We start from the raw sequence: 20,960 nt of genomic DNA on the forward strand, positions 1-20,960 counted from the left end.
CATTTTAGACACAGGGATAATGCAGCCTGGGATTTGATGGCAATCCAGATTGGATGTTAGAGCCAGAACCATGTAAGATTGATAGTTTATAGCGGTTCACTGAGTGTGTGCAGCTGCTCCAGTACCAGCCCCTGGCACCGGCACAGGTGGTTTGCTAGGACACTGGTGTGTGGGATGGAGGAAGTAGCAATGACAGCATGGTGACAGATCTAGATCTAAATAAATGGGGGACTTTTATATGCATAACTTTTTTTGTTTGTTTTTTTAATGTTTGTTATCTATTTTTGTAGTTTTTTATTGTAAAAAAGGTGGCGTTTTGTGTTTGATGATGAAGGAGTCTCATATAATTCATGTACAATGCCTAGATGAAATGCTGAAACCTAGACTCTTGTCTCTCTCTCTCTCAAAAAAAAAAAAAAAAAAAAAAAATATATATATATATATATATATATATATAAAAAAAGCAGAATGCTAGAAAAACTGCAAATCATATCTCAGCCTTAAGTTTACATTTGATCACAATGTTTACATTTTATCACACTGCACTTTAAGAAATGGAAATGTCTTGAGAGCTGTACTGAATGAAATTGTGTGTACAAAATGGCAATAAAGTCTAAGACTCTTGCATGTGAAAACAAACATGCATGTTACGGTAATAGTCATCAGGTAATGTAAGTAATTCAGAGCAGTTCATTCTGCCTTTAATTTCTCTAATCATTCTTTTTATTTAAATACATGTTAACATTCTGCCATGCTTATAACAGTGGTGTTGCAATGAGTCTTCAGATTTTAGCTTTGCTGCTGTTAAAAACAGATTGATGCAGAGCTATGCATTAGCTAGGTGTACAACTCCCTGAAGGTAAAAGCAAAAAACTCTCAGAAAAAAAAAGAAAAGTAAATGCTACATTTGACAACTGTGGAGTTGAATGCATGTAACACAATACCTTACTTTTGTATTTTCACAACTAAACTGAATAGCTTGTTTTACTAATAAATAAATTGAAATATATGACCTGGAGTATGTCTATGACTCCATTGAACAAATTTCAAGTGACTTTGAGGACAACATGTGTTGGAAATTGGCACTGATTCATTAAAATGAATTAAAATTAATTTTCTAATCCAACTTTTTTTTTTCATCAAACTGCATCCAAATCTATTACCCTGTAAAAATCCTTTAAAAGAATATCAGGCCCCACTGAAGGTTTTCTTACCATCAATGCTGGAGAGTATGACCCTGGAGTGATCGTATGCAATGACATTAGCATAGCGGTTCTTTGGTTTGTTGACCTCCAAGTTGGAGTTTTCCCATGTGAATTGCTGAGCTGGGTCTACGGACTGAAACACACAAAAGGGAGAAGAAAGATAACGTTAGAAGTGTGTGATGTTCTCTGAGCTGGATAGGTAACACATTTATGTCATGGCAAGAAAGTATAACACTGTTCTCAAAGTTTTGATTGGAAAAAGGAAAAACAAATATAAAATCACAAGATGTGTGAAATCCCCTTCAATTACCTTATAGATGCATTGAAGTAGCAGCAACAGATGTAGATTTTATTAAAATACTAGAAAATCTTCAAGCTGTACTTACCGTAAGTGGTCAAAGTATGCTTACTAAGGATAAAAGCCTTACATCATGGAAAGACAAATATCTGACCTAATTAGCTTTAACTAAAACTCAGTTCTCTATACCTGAAACTGCTACACTGTAAGTGTTTTTCAGAAGAAAGGTAGATGCTAATAGTTTAACTTTGTTAAGTAAACTTGTATCTGTTGTTTGTAATTGACTATGCTTGGCTTCTTACTGCTCTGGCTTTCTGCCAGAGAAAACCTGTTACCTTACTATAGTACACATTTTGTCTATCTATAATTTACTGGAGTAATTACTTTTTAGACCACTTTTTACTTCTACTTCTTAAATTTTTTTGCAGTTATCTCTACTTTTTCCTGACATTTTAAAAATAGACTTGTTAGTTTTGTTTCATTTAAGCTCACTTTCGTTATGGCCTGTTGGGTTAAAAAAAAAAAAAAAAAAAGTCATCCAAATAATTTGATTCATACAGACTAATTTCTTTGGGGTTGGACTTGGTACTGCACAGTTTTTCGCCACATAACAAAATACATAGTTTTGATGCAAAGTGAAATTTGACACTGTTGTCATCCAGAAATGCGGAAAAGCATGTTTCTGGGCGTGCTTCGGTGGTGCAGTGCTTAGCGCACACGACCCATGTACGGAGGCCTTAGTCCTCGACACGGCCGACCCGGGTTTGAATGCGTCCTGTGGTCTTTTGCCACATGTCTCTCCCCCTCTCTCATACCCCATTCCTGTCAGCCTACTGTCCAAAAAACAAGCCACTAGTGCCGTAAACCCCCCTCCCAAAAAAAAAAGTTCCTTTAAAAGGGTAGTGCAGTAAAGCGTTTCTTTTTTTCTGCAAGTAGTTTTGAAAATTGTACTTTTGCACTTTTACTTGAGTAAAAAGCTTATTTGATGCTGATAAATACTGATTTATATTTTCACTTGAGTAATAAACATAAATTCTTTTGACACCTCTGTACTTTACTCATCCCTTTTTTTTAACCTGATCCCTTCTGGCAAAGATTCCCAGCGGTTCTTCTGTCTTTATCTCACTTTATTCACACAGTTCTCCTCATCAACACCAAACCATCAGCAAATCCTTCTTTATCAGATCCATGAATCTTCCTAATCTTTTCTTTGTATTTTTTTCAACCCTGGCAGCTTATAGACCCTCCTTTGTGAAATATATCAATTATCCCACCTCTACAAAGTTTTTAGCCATTTTAAATGACAGTTTAATTAACTTTAAATCCTATCTATCTTTTTTTTTGTCCCTATTATTGGGACATTTCAACATTGCCACCCCTCTTTGCTTTTTGTATTAGTATTAATTTAAACCATAAATCACCGAAAGCCTCACAACCACCTCATCTTTTGCCTCAATATTAGTATTTGCCACTTAGTCGAGTCAGTCTGCACTCTTGTCTTCACCTCTTTAGCACAGACAATTGACCCCAAGTACTCAAACTCATCTACTTTACCTTGCTGTTCCACCTGTCTTCTTCTCTAACACAGATTTATCAAATCTTTGTTTACCTACATAGCAAACTTCGACTTGTTCTAGCCAACTCCCACCTGCTTTAAACTTTGACTGTAATTTACAATGTTGTCTGGAGACATTATAATGCATTAGGGTTCCTGCCAAACTCAATCAGTCAGCTTTCCATCATCACGGTGTACAACAAGAGGTTTAAGGCTGAACTCTTGGTTTAATTACTTCCCTGAACTAGGTGTGAAGGCGCCATTACATTACTGGTGCTTAGGGAGACCTTATCTCTATGTAGGACCAGTAGGATGCTTTTGAGGGACAATGAGAAGCCAGACGTGCTGTGCGACTTACTTCTATAGCGTCACCTATCACTGTCCTCATTAAGTTATAAACCGTTTCACAGTGTTTGTTTCGGCGTCTTCTTTACTGCAAACATAGTTTCCATCATATTTTGTGCTGAAATTCTTTACTGTTTTGTTTTAAGAACATCATAAGTAGCTTGGTCATGACATGGGGTAGCCCTGGTAATAACCTGCAATGGCTACAATACTAAGGTTATTGGAAATTAACATTACTTTTGATGATCTGGACCATTAAATAAAGACTCTTGAAGGGGGGACAGATATATTCATTATATATTATACATATATTCATACACCATACTGTTTTTTCAATTTGCACATTTCATCCATCCATCCCTTTTTTTAACACGCTTAATCCCAAGTGGGGTCACGAGGGGTGCTGGTGTCTATCTCCAGCTGTCAATGGGCGAGAGGTGGGGTACACCCTGGACAGGTCGCCAGTCCATCGCAGCGCAACACAGAGACAAACAGGACAAACAACCATTTGTGCACACAATTTAGAGAGGCCAATTAACCTAGCATTCATGTTTTGGACTGTGGGAGGAAGCCGGAGTACCCAGAGAGAACCCATGCATGCTCAGGGAGAACATTCAAACTCCATGCAGAAAAACCCAGACCAGGAATTGAACCCAGAACCTAGTTGCTGCAGGGCAGCAGTGCAACCGACTGCACCACAGATCAGCCCCCAAAATACTAAAATTGCACATTTTAAAACAATTTTCAACTAGCAAAAAATGTCAGGATGTGTTGAGGTGGAAGCCAGGTACTAACCCTGTCGAATCTAGCTACAAATTAAAGATGAGCTCAATATTACCGTCTCTAGGCAGGAACATGGATACTTATGATATCCTTTTTGAAGAGAGAGACTTTCCACTTTCAACAGAGACACTCACTACCGAGGAAAGATGATAAAAGCACAATAAATTCCCACTGGTAGAGAGAGGATGGTTTTGTCAGACCATTAAGCTCCTGGAGGGTAATTACAGTGTAACTGTTGCTGTTAGCTGGGAGAGGCAGACATGAGGTCATTACGGGTCTGTCAATGGAGAGGCACAAAGAGTGGAGAGCCAAGGCAATTTAGCAATTTTGAATATTTTACGACACATAATTATGGTTTTTGCGGAGGAAAAATAGACAGGAGTGGTGCTGGCTGAGTGCATGTATGTGGATTCACAAGTTCAAGACTGCTTTTCGCGCGGTGCCAACATCAAGTGTGTCTGATTATCACACCGCAATCATTTCTGGCCTCCCTGCCGTTCCTCGGCAGCTCTTCCACCCGTCCCTCTTGCCGGTCCGCCGAGGGTTCAGCACCGAACAAAGCACACAGTCATGCAGAGAGAATGTGAGGCCCAGCAGAGCAGTGTGAGTGCCAACCACAGTCAAACACACAGCTTCTCCATCACCGTCTCCGTTTTTCCTTCTGTTAAACACCCTTAGTTGGGTTATTTCTTTCTACTTACGTTTTATACATCTGTCACACACAATCTGTCTCTTTCTTGTGGTAGCCAATTAGGGCCTTTTGCCTCCTTCTTCACCCGGAGGCCCTTTGGTGGACAGAAAATATTTCTTTTGTGGCAAAACTAAACACTATTACTGCTTTAACAGCTCTCTGTGGAGCTCATTGTAATGCAAACTCTCACTGGTGTCACAGCCAGCTTGTTTAGAAATTATTCTGCTGATCTGTCCAATTTTGCCATCGCTGCTTCAAATTAACTCTGCCAAAGTTGGAGAAATCTAATCAAGAAATTTCAGAGAACATTTTCAGTTCTTTGTAGCTGCTTCTTGATTTTGTTTTTTCTCTTTCCACACCAGAGCATTGAAATGGGAGCTTGATAACCATCTTGACTTCAGGCAAACTATGTTTGAGATTTCAAATTTCATACTCATGTATAGAACAACACAACAGTAGAAGGGAGGAAAGTTGACTTTATCTTGTATCGTTCCAAGTCAGCTAATCAAAAGGCGAGGTTACTGAAATTGAAAAATGACATGCTTCTGATAAACATGAGTGACTTCAACAAAAAAAACCAGATGAGTTTCCCCGAGTTAGAGATAATCAGCATTCCTACCTCATACTCTTGAGAGAACTTGAGATTGTCATTTGCCTTGAGGCGCTCGATGTGATCTGCCAGCTCAGAGATGGGGACAGGCGGGTGACTTGCCATGCCTGCCGAGCACAGAGAGAAGCTCTTTTGTTACCGACACTGTACAACTAAACTCTTTTACAAGAAAAAAATTAAAAGCGGTGGATCCTGAAGTAATGATGTTCAGTACTCAGCCCAAGAAGCAAATGGAGGTTAATTCTTTTGTTAGGTGAGTTTTTCTCTCTCCAGATATTTGGAGAGAAAATAAAAATGTTACTGATGTTACTGCAATAAAATGGGCACTGGGAGCATATGAGCACTGCTGGTGAGGATATAAGAACAGCAAACAGAACCAGCCGTTAAAAATTCATTAAACAGGTGTTATTCAATGAATGTTGTCAATTAGAGCTGCTTCATCCTGTATGGGTTGGAAGGTTAATTGGAATGAGAGAGAGAGGGACAGAGAGACTAACTGACTTGACAAGCGGCGATAACCGCGGTACACCGATACACGGTAAGCTGAGAAGGGAAAAAACATCACAATTAACCTCATCACAACATCAAATACCAACAAAATATCATGTTTAGTCCACATGTACAGTGCTGGTGAGAACTTTACACATCATCAACATTTTTTGGGGCTGCTTTTCAAATCATCTTTCAATTTATCTTATTTTAGGATAACAATATACAGCACTGTAACAAACAACTTCACTGGTTGCCAAAGTCTACATTTTCTCTTTAATCTCATATCATCGTTATGATCAAACACAAGGTCAAAGGTAAAAGTACTTTTGTAGCAATGAGGAAGGTTCTGCAGTTGTTAAAAATATTGCTACTCCTAAAAGTATCGATACTCAAATGCTGAATCCAGATACGAAACAAATCTGGGATGGTATCAATAGTAAAGATTGGTATTCTTTGCATATTTTTTAGCAATTGTATTTCAATATTTCTGGATTATATGCAAATTCGTTGATAATACCTTAGACTACCTTAAAATATTGTCAAATTGTGTTAAACATGTAAGGATTAAGCAATAATAAGCTGCGCATTGGACGGTTTTAATTCCTAACGCGTAGAATGTATGAAATACACAGGTTCGAATTGTTTAATTCTCTTATATGCCATGGCCTCACAGAGACATTTGATCACGAAAGTTTGATTTACTTAAATCAGGGGTGCTCAAGTCCATTCCTCAAGAGCTACTATCCTGCAACTTTTTGATGCAACCATTTTTAACACACCTGAATCAAATGAGTGGCTCGTTACCATGCCTCTGTTGGGCTAAATGAGGTTAGATTCAGGTGTGCTAGAGAAGAGATGCATCTAAAAGTTACAGGATGGTAGCTCTTGAGGACTGGACTTAAATCTGACTTGAATCTGACCTGACTTAAATCAATTATGTTTAAGATAGGGAACTATTTTTGCTGGCCTTGATTTATTTTATGCTAACCAAGAAAAATGATTATCAACAGATGTTATTAACATCGGCTAAAATATCCATATGCAGTATGTCGTTTAACTATTCATATTTTATTATGGAAGCCAATTTATTCCATTTTTAATTCTTCTTTCTCGGCTTCAATCCTATTAAACATCCTCATGTTTCAGCATCATCTGTTCTTGTTACCTCTCCTCCTCTTCCCATTTAATAAATATTATTTATTTATTTTTTTTAGACAAATAAAAAAAAAATGAAATTCACCTCAAAATACATGCTACCACCATGCCTCGTATTTACCTTTTAAGTAAGCGGATCTGATAGGGCTGGTTAGTGTGTTGCTATGGCAATGAGATTTTGCTGAGGTTTTGACAGTGGTGTCCCTTGTTGCACAAACTTGCCCCCCCATCCTCGCTGCCTCGGCCGTATCTAGACCCACAGCTATTTAGTGATTATACCTCTTGCATTGTAGCGTGGAATAACATAGCGCAGACCACTCTTCAATATTGGGCATAAGGGTTATCCATTTCGCACTTATTTGTACACTTATATAACTAGCATCTATGTTTCTGTATTATAGGGAAAAAGGTGAGGCATTTATTTTGCTAAAAATATTTTTTATGCCTACAATGTGTCATTTTTAAATTCCTATTAAATTGAAAATTGTTTTGATTAAATATTTTAAAAAAGAATTCAGAAACTCCAAGGCTTATACTTAAAAGCTCGGCTGTGCAAGGAAATGTGAGTTCTACCATTTCTGATAAGAATAATGGTCGAACATTTAACCAAAATTATACCACATAATAATAAACATAAATTTGTTGATTATCAAACATAGTTTTTTGATATCAATTTGTTCATTATCAAAAGTGTGTGCCTTTTTCGCAAAGCAGATGTATATTTATATAAGTGGGGTGAATTGAGCTTGTATGTAAAATATTAAATCTGTACAGAATGGAGAAAATCCACAGCAAATTCCAACTTGTGCACCCAACTTAAAATCAAGAAGTCATTTGAACACATGATCAGAGTATGTAAAGTTCCCAACAGCAGTACATTTGTCTCCCACCTACCTGGAGTCTGGAAGTTGATCCTCCGCAGCTCAACAGGATCTGTGGGATGGTGGGAGGACATGGCTTTGCTGCAGGGAAAACTGCCCTTCCTTCCTTCAGCCTCGGCTCTTTTCCTAGAAAAGCAAACAAAATGTGACTCAATATCATGTGGCTAAAACATCTGGCTTTAAATTAAGTTTTGAGAAAAATATGGATCTGTGCACCAATGCCTTAATGAATTTTTTTCCCAGGGTCTCAATACACTGCACAGGAATATTGTTAGCTTGGGATTTCTCATTTCAGTTTATAACTCCTGCAGAACTGACCAGGGTTGTTTGAACAGGTTTTATATGAAGATTTAGAGGCAGTAAACATAATCCTAAAACCTTCAGCTATAATTTCATGAAGACATAAAATTTTATGACCGTAATTGAAATATTGACTAACTAATGTTGCATGATGTTTCCAGCTATGCTGCGGCTCCATCACAAGGCCAGAAATAAGACCCCAAAGCCAAATAGCCAATGAGTGGCCAGATAGACACACAGACAGACCATCGCTGGGCTCCAAATGAGGCTATCACATTGAACAAATTAAATCTCTAATTCCTTGAGGGTTTCTCTTTTCCCAGAGGCTTTATTTCCTGCAAATTGCCAGAATTAGTTTTTAATATGCAAAACTCTGTTTCACTGCAGTAGAAAGTGCTTTTTCCATGGGCAGCCCTTCTTTGTTTTCTTTTCAGGTCAGTTTAAAATATATAGAGAGGATTTTTCTCAAACCCTCTCATCTGCCCGGCTAAAAATTTTTGGATTAGAAAAGCTAAAAAACGATTTGCCTACTACCTGTCCAACATTGTGGACATGCAGTATTGCAATATTAGAAAAACACTGTAACAGGTAACAGGCATATTTTCTAGGAACTGCAAATAGCATGACAAGCTAACTGTTAGCCACTAATGACACTAAAGTTAGCATCTTCCCACAGTTGCAAAGTGGTAATTGGTTGACATGAGCTCATTACCTAATTTAGTTTATTTATTTATTTTTTTTGATCGGTTGGTTTGAGCTGTTAAAGAGAGGAATATTAACATCGGCGAGACAGAAAGTGATTCAAGAGGTTACATCTACAAATTCACTCTGAAAATCATTTCAAGTATTTCATTTTATTTTACTTGCACTAAGACAACATATATGAGTCTTTTTATGTTATCAAAATTTATTTAAAGACAGTTTACAGCTTTACACACAGTGGATGAAGGTTTTGTCATGATCTTGGCGCTGATGGGTGGCTTAATTGCTTATTCCATTCACCTGCCTAACTCTGCCCGGTTGATTATTATGGCTCATTTGATCCAAATGCTTCTGCTCTATTTGGTAGATAACATAACTTCCATCCAGCTATCAGGGCTAGATTATCTTGTTCTCGTTATTGGGGGCCAGTGGAGAGAGGGTTTTTAGCGTACCATAGTGTCTCCGACTTCCTGACCCTGACCTGAACCGCCTCTCATCCATTGAGTGTGTTGTTTCCTTTCTGATCTCAGTGGAGAGAGCAGTTTTCAGCGTACTATAGCGTTTCTGATTTCCTGATCCCAACCTGGTCTGCCTCTCATCCACTCAGCGTGCCTGTTTCTGTCTGATCTCAGTGGAGAGAGGGTTTTTAGCGTACCATAGTGTCTCCGACTTCCTGACCCTGACCTGAACCGCCTCTCATCCATTGAGTGCGTTGTTTCCTTTCTGATCTTAGTGGAGATAGCAGTTTTCAGCGTACCATAGCGTTTCTGATTTCCTGATCCCAACCTGGTCTGCCTCTCATCCACTCAGCGTGCCTGTTTCTGTCTGATCTCAGTGGAGAGAGGGTTTTTTAGCGTACTTTAGTGTTTCTGTGATCCTAATCCTGACCTGTTCTGCCTCTCAGCCACTGAGACCTGCCTTTTCCTGTCTAAGCGTTCTGCCTGAGCTGTCTCTGGACTTCTGTTCTGATCAGTATCCCTGACCGGGATTCAGACTTCTTAACCTCTGAGCCTTCCTGTTCTGATCTGTTGCCCTGTTGTGGCTTGGACTCCTGCTTGTCTTCTAGGAAGCCCTCCGGCTGGATCCTACCTCGTTCTCTAGGATGGACTATACTGTTGAACCAGGTCAATGACTCACATGGAAGTCATCCTCCGTCAGATTATCATGATCGCTAACCCGTGTTTCTCCCCAACAGAGCTTCAGTGAAAACAGTGGTTTACAGTGTTTTCTGCTATACCTTTACAATGCACTGACTAAATTGCTATTCTTAAACAAAATTATTATTTCAATGAGTAAAATAACATCAGCATAGCCTGACGCTACTTGAGTTTAATATTTGTGGCGTTTCTTGTAGAGTTTTCTTTTAAAGGGGAATGCCCCTGTAGGCTATTGGAAATGGAAATAAGCAGCACTTGTTTACCTGTCAGGTTTGCTGGATTCAAAAAGAGGAGGTTGGAGGGCGTTGTGGGTGCAGATAAAAGGACAGACAAGAAGGAATATCATTAGTGTCCGATCAAAGAGCATTAGAGAAAGTAGCAATGCTGAACTCATCATTTTCTTTTTTTAACACACTAATCAGTTTCTCGCTGCAGTGTTACTTATTATGCAAACTATAACTTCCTATGGAGACAAAGAGCAATGGCACTTTCAAAAAAGAAAACTTCATTGCAATACACTGGATACCCTGCATGACAAACCACTCTGAAGCTGTAACATCTAATAAAATACTAGGAAACATGGCTTCAAGTGCAACTTAACACCAAATGAGACATTAAAAGTCAGAAATATCCAAGAGGAACCCTCCAGGGTTTACCAACATCAGATTGTTGCCATCAAGGTCAATAATTCTGTAATGCCACATCTGTCAAAGCAATTATTTATGTGCATTAACAAACCTCTAGCTAGAGGAGTGATGATTATCATCATTAACACTAAAGGCTCATAATGTTATCTTGCCCTATCTGTTATGTAAGCAAATGCTGTGATGTAATTTTGCAGATAATAGGGACAAACAATAAGACAATCTGAATGAAAACCTATGAGATAAACTAGTTTAGATTATTTTTCTTTTATTCTTTTAAGATGACGATTATGAATATACATCATGTTTTCTTCTGTCGCCAAAATTTTACCTTTTAAACAGAAGAATGGCGATGACAATGCAGACAATAAAGATGACAGCAAGGACGGGGCCTACAACCCACAGCAGACCCTCCTCCTCGTCAACCATCGGCTGGGGATCCACGTCCGATGCCGTCACCGGATCAGAATAGGGACTGGTTGAGAACATCGTCTGCAGAGATTTGTAAGTTTAGGCATGACGGCACATTTTTTCTCTAAAAATGACTGCTGCTTGAGAGAGGGAGACTTGACCTACATTTTCTGAGAGGTCTAGGAGGGAAAGGACAAAGAAGACATACTCCTGTCCACCCTTCAGAGGACGGTTGCGGAAGTCGCCGTAGGTTCGACTGTCACCTAAAGTGAACTCTAAGGGGAGGGTCTTAAAGTGAGCTGTTATATACGCCCTCGGCTCTGATTGGCTGGCCTGTCTGCGGATTCGAAGGGAACGGCTGACACTGGTCCTGTTGATCTCTCTGAGGAGCTGAAATGGAGGAGAGCAGAAGATGATACGATAAATAATCAGAGAAAGAAGAAAGGAAAGTGGTGGAGAATAAAGAAGATGTTAAAAATACCAAACGGCTTGGATTGAAAAGAGCTGTGTAAGAATTGCATGCATTATATGGGTGTAATTGTCTTTTCAGTACCTTACTAAGGTATTCAGATTAAGCTTTTTCATATTTCTTTTAACTCTGTATATTATTCGTCATTGCAATTATCAATATGTTATCAGTTTCAATTGATTCAGATATTATTAAAAAACCTACATACATCCATTGGACAAATAAATAAAACCAATAAAAACACATATAACATTGGGTCGGTAGAAGTAAATAATTCAAATAACAATTCTGTTCTACGGCTCTGTCCTCAAAAACACCCATATCAGCTTACTTTATATGCTGCACCCCCCAAAAAAAAAGCTCAGGTTTTTATTACTCTCTTTGCTGACGTATTGAAAAAAAAAAATTATTTGATCTCTTTTTAAACTGGTGAATAATTTCTCGTTTAAACATCAACGCCATCATTGGGAAAACACAATTTTTCCCTTTATTCTAAAGATGATGGAAGATAATCAATAGTCCCCAAGTCTTTTCTAAAAAAAATGGCAGAACATTTGGGGTGTATTCCTATTCAGCTTCCTTAGTCAATACTGTAATTACATTTTGCTGCAACAACATCAGCTGGTGGTTTGGATATAAATCTTAGCAGCTCTGTTAGAATTAGTATGAGCCTCTATATTGCTTCCCTGATAAATCTCCTTGCCTTTTTATTTATTTTATATTTTTTGTCTTGATAGAGGGGTCTGCAACCTGCGGCTCTTTGGACTCTCTACAATAAGTCTTAATATGATAACGAGTCAAATAATGGTTTTGAATATAGTATACTAACAAATAGCATTCTTACAAGAAAAGAACACCTAAGTTGTTTAATTTCTTACTAGAGAATCACATTAAAGAACCAGCCCAGGAATATGTTTTGAGATCTTTATTTCTTGTCATTAGCTTTCAACCCGTTTATTTTTTTAATAAAATCAATGCTTCTTCTTTATGAAAATGTCATGTTTTGTTCTAATATCAAAAATCAAAAACCAAATTAACTGCTGTTTAAAATGGGAACAGATTTAGTAAAGTGGATATTTAAAAACAACTTTGAACAACTTTTACTTGGCCGGCCTCAGAGTAAAATGGCTCTTTGCAATAGAAAGGATGCAGGCCCCTGACATGGTAGGTTTGCAGCTCTGTTGAACTCAATTCTCCCTGCTTTTGAGAGAACTTTCTCCCTTAACCTGCCTGCTGTGTTCCTCGTGATGCTGTTTTTTCACTAATGGTCTTAAACAAGCCTCTGAGTTTTTCACTGAACTACTGCACCTATAGTGAGATATAATCAAACACATAAATGTACCTTATTTACTAATCAGGTTCCTCCTGAGAGGAATTGGTAAACCTTGAATTTATAAAGTGGTATCAAAGTAAAGTGGGACATTTTATGATTTTTAAAACTACATTTAAAGCATGTATCCTCTTTATTGCACTTTAAACCATTGTACCTGTTCATTCAGCTAATATCCCAAACAAACACACACATTTTTGTGGCCACATGAACAAAAAGGTGGAAGAGTTCATGGAGTATGAATACTTTTAAAAGGCCCAGTAATTACAGTCTCCAAAAGTGCAGCTGGCATAGTTTTTTTTTATCCTTAACAACAGCTCTGTAAAGAAAGGAAGTTCTGATAATTTAGCCAACATTAAAAAAACCATCAGTGAAGAAACAATAGGCTGCTGAAAGTGTTATTCCCCCGGCATATTTGTCTTCATCAACTGAGGTGCTGTCACATTAATCCGCTAGTACATTGGGCAGTGCAGCATAAAGAGGCTTTAGAACTAATCTAACACACATGAATGTGCTTTCAGAATAGTATAATGAGGTGATAAGGTCTTTAGAACTATCCGGAAGGGGAATTAGATGGGAAATGGTATGTGAAGTCATTGTTTGGATTGAACGAGGTACGGATAACCTTTTCTACTTTCAATCGGCTGTGCAGGCATTCACTTTACACTAAGCCTCCATGTTGTACAGATGTCCCTTTTTTCTTATAATCATCACTGCTGTCACTAAACAGCTTCTTCCTGTTTCTTAAAAAAAAAGATATGCATCATAATAAACATTGAACCCCTCTCCTCTTATGTGTTGGTAGCCTTACCTCATCCAGATTCATCTGATCAGGATCTTCCCAGGGATTTAGAAACTTTCCTCCTCTCTGTTTCTTCAACGGCACCACCACCACATAGTAACCCCTGAAACACACCAGAATTTAACTGATTTGCAAACATTAAAGTGACAATCAAAGTATGCACTCAGCCTCCCTTACCCAACTTCAGCAACACATCAAATACACAGACAACTTACTTTAAAAATAGGAGTAAACAAATCGAAATTGACACCAAGACATCAGAAAGTGGGTCACATATTAAACCTGACCGAACCCAATCAGGGATTATCTTGCAAGTAATAAAAACCTCCCAGTCTTGTTTTTATATCTGCAATTGCACCACAGCCAGAAGGTTATGGTTGGAAAAAGACCCACAGTTGGCTAAATACAGCATCAGTGAGGCGTTAAGCAGTAAATTCACATAAGGTACAGAGACATAAGAAGCTTTTTAGAATTTTACAATTAACTACCACATTGAGGAGGACCAGATGGCAGAAAGCTGACTTTATCACAGCAAAGTTGCTGTTTCATCCACTTATAGAGGTCTATCATAAAGAATGTTGGATGTTAAAATGGTGGCGGTCTCTAACTATTAACGTTTGCTATAAAAAATAAGTGACAAATATGTATATTTTTTAAATAAATTGAAATGGGTAAAAAAAACTCTATGACTGGTGCATTTATTTAATTATATAATGCTGGCTGAATGATCCATTTTCTACTTGATTGTAATTTTCTTTTTTCCAAATAGTAGCAGTGAGATATCAAGGGAGTAAAGTCAAAACACTTTTCAAGAGACCGACTACATGACCATTGCAAAGAGGGAAACTGTTAGCAGCCAAGTGAGTCATTCACTGCTTTGGATAGGCTTTCATTTGCTATCTATATTTGTTTTTATGGTTAGAAAACACAGACAAAAGCATCAGCCCTGAGCTCTAATTTGTGGGCGTTTTCAGACATGCTTCGCTGCCAAATGTTTGAAATCTTTCCTTATGGGGCAAAAGACCAAACAAAAACAACAGGAATGAGAAGAATCATATAACACAACATATAGAATATTATAAAGTTTACCTGACAAGAAAAAAATTCTAACAATTCCAAAACCACTAAAGTTTTTCTTTTTTTGTTGTTTTGCATTCCATGACTCATCACTACCTGACTTTTGCTGTCGTCTGCACAGTTGGCAGCTGCACGGTCACCATTCCATCTGCATTGGTCTTTCCCACAATAAGGGGTTTGCTTTTCAAGATGTCTGGTGCAGTTGTGGCAGTGACGTGGTGCTGCAGGCCACCAGCACTGTTGGCCCGGTTCGTCAGCAGAAAAGAGTACTGGGTGTCCGGATCCAAGCCAGTTATAAGCTTCTGAGTCTGTCTGCCATCTACTTCCACAGAGCGGCCTTTTCCATACAGGATCTGACAACATAATTCACAACATGCATTATTTACTAGACTCAAAATTAGTTATTTCCAAACAGCTATCTACACAGAATCTCCAAAACCTCAAGTCATTGTGGTAAGTTAGCTTTTGGCTGTTCAAAAGCACAATGCTTTAATTAGGAATAGGGGCGTGGATGCTGATAATTGAAAAATAAGTTGAATTGTAACAAATCTCCTGCATTAAAAGGATCCAAAAGGCATCCACTGTAGTGCTTTACCATTCCTTTCATTTTTTTCTTGAATTTCTGATGTTATTTTCTATGGTTTATGTAACACACATTTAAAGAGTCCAATAGTCAGAACACAAAATATTTTGTTAAACTATTGCTAATGCACTAACTAATGCTGGAGGCACATTTACACGCCTTGATGATATATATATTTAAATTAATATGTATAAAATATCTTTTAGGGCCATATTTTTATAGCAGGCAACCTTTAAATTTAGATGACTACCTAGTTTATATAGCCAAAGCGATGTCTTCATTGCTACAAACCCACAATAAATGGATAACATCATTGTGAATAGTAGGAATATGTGGGTTTGTATGAACCACAAACAATTTTTAGATGGTTGAATCTAGAGTACCTCAATGTTCAACATTCACTTCCCTTATTTTTATTTTTTTATCTGCATGCAAGTAAATCTCCTAAATTTACCTAAACTAAAGCTTAAAGATGATATATAATATGGTTTATTTACATACCAAACCTATGATTAACTTCAGAAGAAGTGCTTGCTTTAATGATCAACATTTCTTAGTGGTTATTGTTCCCTAAAATAGGATTTACATCAGATGTCAGTGTGATGTTTCCATGTCTGGTACATGGGACACACAACTGAAGGAGGACATATTGTTTAATACAACATAAGCAAAAAAAAAATATATATATATATGGTATGGTTATGGTTGTAATATGATTGCTGATGTTGGGGAGACCAGAATTTATTAAAGCAATCGTTCTTATTTAGGCCCATATCCTATTTCCCTTATGTGTGGAATTTTGCATTACTTTGTCTCATTGGTCCTCTCAATAGATGTCACTAAAAAAGATTTAATGCTTCTCCAGGTGAGATGCAGAGGGGATTGTAAATGCAATAAAAAACAAGCCATTAGGCAGCTATCTTTGTGTTAATGGCTATCTCATAATTGATACAATAAAAAAAATACATTTCATTATATATTTTTTAATTAATAGATGAATAATTTCATATTATCAGGCATTGCATACATAATCAGTTTGTGTGGCCTCATGTGCTATGTGATGGGGACTGTCCCTTTATATATATATATATATATATATATATATATATATATATATATATATATATATATATATATATATATATATGACAAGGTTAAAAAAAACACAATTATATGAGGGAAGTTTCGTAACTTGCCTCCTTTCTCAGCTTTGTGTTCCATTTAATGTTTCTTATTGTCTCTAGCTTGGTATTCACATTTCTATTTATTTCTATTAGTTTTGTCATTTGTTTTTGAGTTTAGCCTTAGCCGTTTCCACCCCAGTAATTAGTTTCTCCTTTGTCTCATCTTAATACTCACTGTTGAGTATTAATATCCTCCCGATTCAGTCAATCATTGTGAGATCCTACAGTTCTCTTACCTTCCTTTTGCAAGATCCTTAGTGATTTCTGCTATAGCTGCTTTGGACTCTGCACAAGTCATTATTTGCTCCTTATTTAGTTTCCAGTATTAACATTTTATTGTTAACTCTGGGTCCTCCTTTATTTATAACTCAACACAGTGAAAATGTCTTACAGTAAATGGCAAGGAAGGGTTCTTGTCCCGGATCTCCCAAGAGAGCAGAACAGAGTTCTTCATGGCTGCTTTTACTCTGAAGTTGGTGGCAAAAACTGTAGCAAAGGACAGAGAAAAGCAGAAAAAAGAGAAAGTGTTTTCTAGAGTGTAATTTATTCCTGCAAAAAAAAAAACATACTTGGTCTTACCTGTGTTTAATTATTTAGAAGACTCAGGCTAGCTATTTGATCTGAGCAACAAACAACATAACTGGACAGGAACTTTGCCCCAGACCCAAGACTCTTACCTTGATTTTGGAATAGGCTGTTGGGTCTAAGACTACATGGACAAGACAATGAAAAAGGACACTTAAAATGCAGTCACTAAATGTTGAGTGTCTGTGGCCGTGTGCTTGGGTGAATTTGCCAACTATTAAATGTGGTGTTTGGATCTGGCCCCTGGAAAAGAGTAATGATTTTGGGTTCTGAGGGAGTGAGCGTAGCCCTACCTTGGTCAAGCCGCTGCGTCCTGAACTGGACACTGGGGCAGTACGGCCCAGGACCGACAGCTGTGAATGCACCCACCCTGACATCATACACGGTATCGGCACTCAGACCCTCCAGTAAAACACTTGACCCTGGAGCGGGCACCACCACCTCCGTAGCGTTCCCCCGACTGTTTATGTCCTTGTACAGCACCGAGTACTTGGTAATTTTTCCGTTTTGCTCTATTAGTGGGACTGATTTCCATGTTAGCATGAGAGAGGTGGCAGAAGCCTCCTCTAGAATGATATTTTCTGGGTATCCAGTTGGGGTATCTTCTGGAGTGGTCACCTCCTTCATGGTCTCCTCTCCATAGCCCATTTTGTTTCTGGCAGAGAGTCTGAAAACATAGTTAGCTCCTTTATGAATATCCAGAGCAGTGTAACGTGTTTCTGTCGTGGGAAACTCCACCACAGTAAAGGGAAGGATGTCGACCCGGCCAAAGGTGAGTCGGTACCCTAGCAAAGGGGTTGGTGGGTTCGGAGGGGGGTACCACTGCAGAAGAGCAGTACCTAATTCAGTTGCACTGACCAGCAGTTTCGGTTTCTCAGGAACTACATAAAGGGAAGACAGGAAGGGCAGGAGGGAGAGGATGATGAAAAGATGATTAGAGGGTAATTACAAAGCACATTATTCATTATCTGAAGCAAAACTCTTCAACACACATAATGTGCCACTAAATGACTAATTTCTTTATGCCAAAGCTAGGTGATACATTATCAGGTATGACCAATTTGGGGAATTAATAGCCTCTAATGATAATTAGTGAAACTAAACATGACTGCGAATAAATGAGCCTTTTTTATCAGAGTCTGTTTGCGAAGGCACACTTACAAGGCAGTGCGGTGCAGGCAGTAACAGCTTTGCTACGAGCACCGTCACCCTTTGCAGTGTAAGCTCCCACTGACACAGAGTAGGCTGTGTCTGCTTTTAGGTCTCCAAGCACGATCTCCTAAAAAACAACCAACGGTTCTGTCAGCTACAAGAGTAAAACAACTTTGGCAGTGCTAAAGGTGCTCTACTTTACTTTAAGCCTTAAGATCTAAGCATTTAGAAGAAGACAAATAAAAAAAAAAAGGTAATTTTTTTGTCCCCTTGCTACATATACAATATTTTTACTTTACTACATATACAATACTTTTACCCCTTGCTACATATACAATACAATAATTCTGCTGCTTGTATTTACTTTAGCAAATTTAATATTTGCATATTTTATTTATTAAAATTAAACTAAACTATATAATTTCATCCTTATACAGGATGTATTTTTCAAGGCAAGATAATATATACAAAAAATGTGTCAAAATAGTGAAAAGCTCCTTTTAAATCACTCATAATACTTTGTTGTTCATGTTAATAAATGAAATGCCTGACAAGAGGTTTACTCACATATTCCCCTGATTTGCCATATTCCCACTGAACAATGAAGCAGCGTAGAGGGGAAGAAAATACACAGCTTAGAACAATCTTTCTGATTCAAAATCAAACACAACAAATGGTATCTCTGACATTTAGAGAAATGTTTCTGCAATAATTTACACTACAGTATGTATTGTTGAGTCTAGAGCTGCAATTCATGATTACTACCTGAGTTAAATAATTTTCCTTTTTAAATTTCTCATAAACTACCTGTGACACGTTAATATGTAAGTAATTCGTTATTTTGGCCAGTTTTACCTGTGAGTCATCGATGAGGATGTCTTTGATGAGGGGTTGACCTTGTGGTTCGCCATAGTTTGTGTGAACATAGTGGACTTGGTAGCCACGGATCTGTCCGTGCTGAAGTTCTGACGCTGGAGCTCGCCATTTCACCCTAATGGCCGAGGCATTCACTGTCTCTGCTTCAACCTCTTGTGGAGGACCACTTGGAACTACAAATGCATTTTGGAATAGAGGTCAAGGGTCACAGTTGATAGGCACTTAAAAGTAAAAGCTGTCAATTTACTCCTGTTAAAAATAAGGGGGCAGATAAAAAAAAAAAAACACCCAAAAGTGGGAAAAAACCCTCACAACCCTTCAAAAAGTCTTAAAGTGCTTTGATGCCTGGTAAAAAGCCAAGATAGGTAAAAATGAGGGTGCTCGCAAAAAATCATGGAGGAAAAAAGCAGTGAAGTACAGGAGGCAAATGTAGAGAGAGGTAGGAATGGCAGAAAGCGAAGTATTTGTTGCTAGGGGGCAGATCAAACGTGGTAGTCATTCAAAGAGAAAACATAGTTATCAAAAAAAGTGCTGCCAAGAACTGCACTTCTACCTAGAAAGAAAAAAAGGACAGAAAAAATAGAAACCTCCAGTCGCCTTCTGTTAACTGACTGACTCCAGTAAAAGCACTCTTAAAAATGGTGGACTTTATAAAAAAAAGTGCTTTTATGACACAAAGAGAAATAAAAACAACACGAAGTGATAGTTAAAGAAAAAAAAAGGAATGCTCTAGAGAGCTAAATATACAAGCCATCAAACAAACAAAGTATACATGAATTACTATAATTTGAAAAAAACCCAAAACAAATTAAGGCGATTTTGCCAGCAAGTAATTCTCTGTTAGAAATAATAGTAGGGGCTAAGGGAAGTTGCTTTGTTTATGAAATTTATCATTAAAAAAGGAAATCTAAAGAATTGTTGGCTTTCAGGAGATGGGAAAAAGTACAGGTAGGATAAAAGATGCCAGTTAAGGAAATAAGGGGCAGTTAGAAAGAGAATTTATGGAAGCGATTGCTGCTTTTTGGGTTATTGGGGCAAGTTATACAGTGAATTGAAAGCAAAGATTGCTAAAATGGGGAGATTTAAAAGTATTCTGAAATGCAATATTTACTAATGCTGCAGTTCACAGGAAAACAAAACACCATGACCGACTGTTTGTTGTTAGTTTAGGGTGATCATTATAAAGTATTAGTCCGTGATCATTGTTAGTTGGGCGGAGAATCATAAGGCGGGGATGGGATTATATTTGTATTTTCTGGGGAACATACCATCCTCCTCGGTGCGGATAAGCAGCTGTAAACTTTCTGGTCCTTCCCCAACCTCCGTGAGAGCCCGAACGGTTATGCCATACTCAGTCCATTTGTCAAGGTTTTCCAGGAGATACGGTGAACTTCCCGGAGGAATCCCATCAACTCTTTGGGATGTTTTGTTGCCCTCCATCGTAGAGTACTGGATGGAGTATCCGGTTATGATGCCGTTCTGAAACTCCAGGGGTGGTGGAGCCCAACTTACCAGAATGCTGGTAGAACTGGGACTGGTGCACGTGATGTCCTGGGGAGGTGCTGAGGGAACTGGTAGGCCAGGAAGGTTGTGGTTGAGTAAATGTCATTGGGTCGTGTGTGCAAGTTGTTGTGTGTCGAGTGAAGTCGGGTGTTTGCCATGAAAGAATGATG

At 38.1% G+C, this 20,960-nt stretch overlaps 1 protein-coding gene across 16 annotated transcripts in view; it reads right to left on the reverse strand.

Annotated features, from left to right (window-relative positions):
* Window positions 1–20,960, reverse strand: part of LOC107094191 (receptor-type tyrosine-protein phosphatase delta-like) — a 213,406-nt gene that overhangs the window by 28,038 nt on the left and 164,408 nt on the right. For 8 of the 16 annotated variants that reach the window (XM_015389642.1, XM_015389649.1, XM_015389647.1 and 5 more), the window contains 15 exons: window positions 20,556–20,858; window positions 19,267–19,460; window positions 18,979–19,005; window positions 18,421–18,538; window positions 17,553–18,140; window positions 17,066–17,160; window positions 15,004–15,260; window positions 13,840–13,933; window positions 11,395–11,619; window positions 11,150–11,310; window positions 10,438–10,449; window positions 8,029–8,141; window positions 5,989–6,030; window positions 5,497–5,594; window positions 1,215–1,338 (listed from right to left, as the gene is read on the reverse strand). In XM_015389642.1, coding sequence (XP_015245128.1) covers window positions 1,215–1,338; window positions 5,497–5,594; window positions 5,989–6,030; window positions 8,029–8,141; window positions 10,438–10,449; window positions 11,150–11,310; window positions 11,395–11,619; window positions 13,840–13,933; window positions 15,004–15,260; window positions 17,066–17,160; window positions 17,553–18,140; window positions 18,421–18,538; window positions 18,979–19,005; window positions 19,267–19,460; window positions 20,556–20,858 — 2,451 coding nt within the window. The remainder of the gene's footprint in view (window positions 1–1,214; window positions 1,339–5,496; window positions 5,595–5,988; window positions 6,031–8,028; window positions 8,142–10,437; window positions 10,450–11,149; window positions 11,311–11,394; window positions 11,620–13,839; window positions 13,934–15,003; window positions 15,261–17,065; window positions 17,161–17,552; window positions 18,141–18,420; window positions 18,539–18,978; window positions 19,006–19,266; window positions 19,461–20,555; window positions 20,859–20,960) is intronic. The other 8 variants (XM_015389656.1, XM_015389655.1, XM_015389654.1 and 5 more) reach the window with 3 other exon arrangements.

Source organism: Cyprinodon variegatus, unplaced genomic scaffold, assembly GCF_000732505.1.
Source record: "Cyprinodon variegatus isolate N-32 unplaced genomic scaffold, C_variegatus-1.0 Scaffold469, whole genome shotgun sequence".
Lineage (NCBI taxonomy): Eukaryota > Metazoa > Chordata > Actinopteri > Cyprinodontiformes > Cyprinodontidae > Cyprinodon > Cyprinodon variegatus.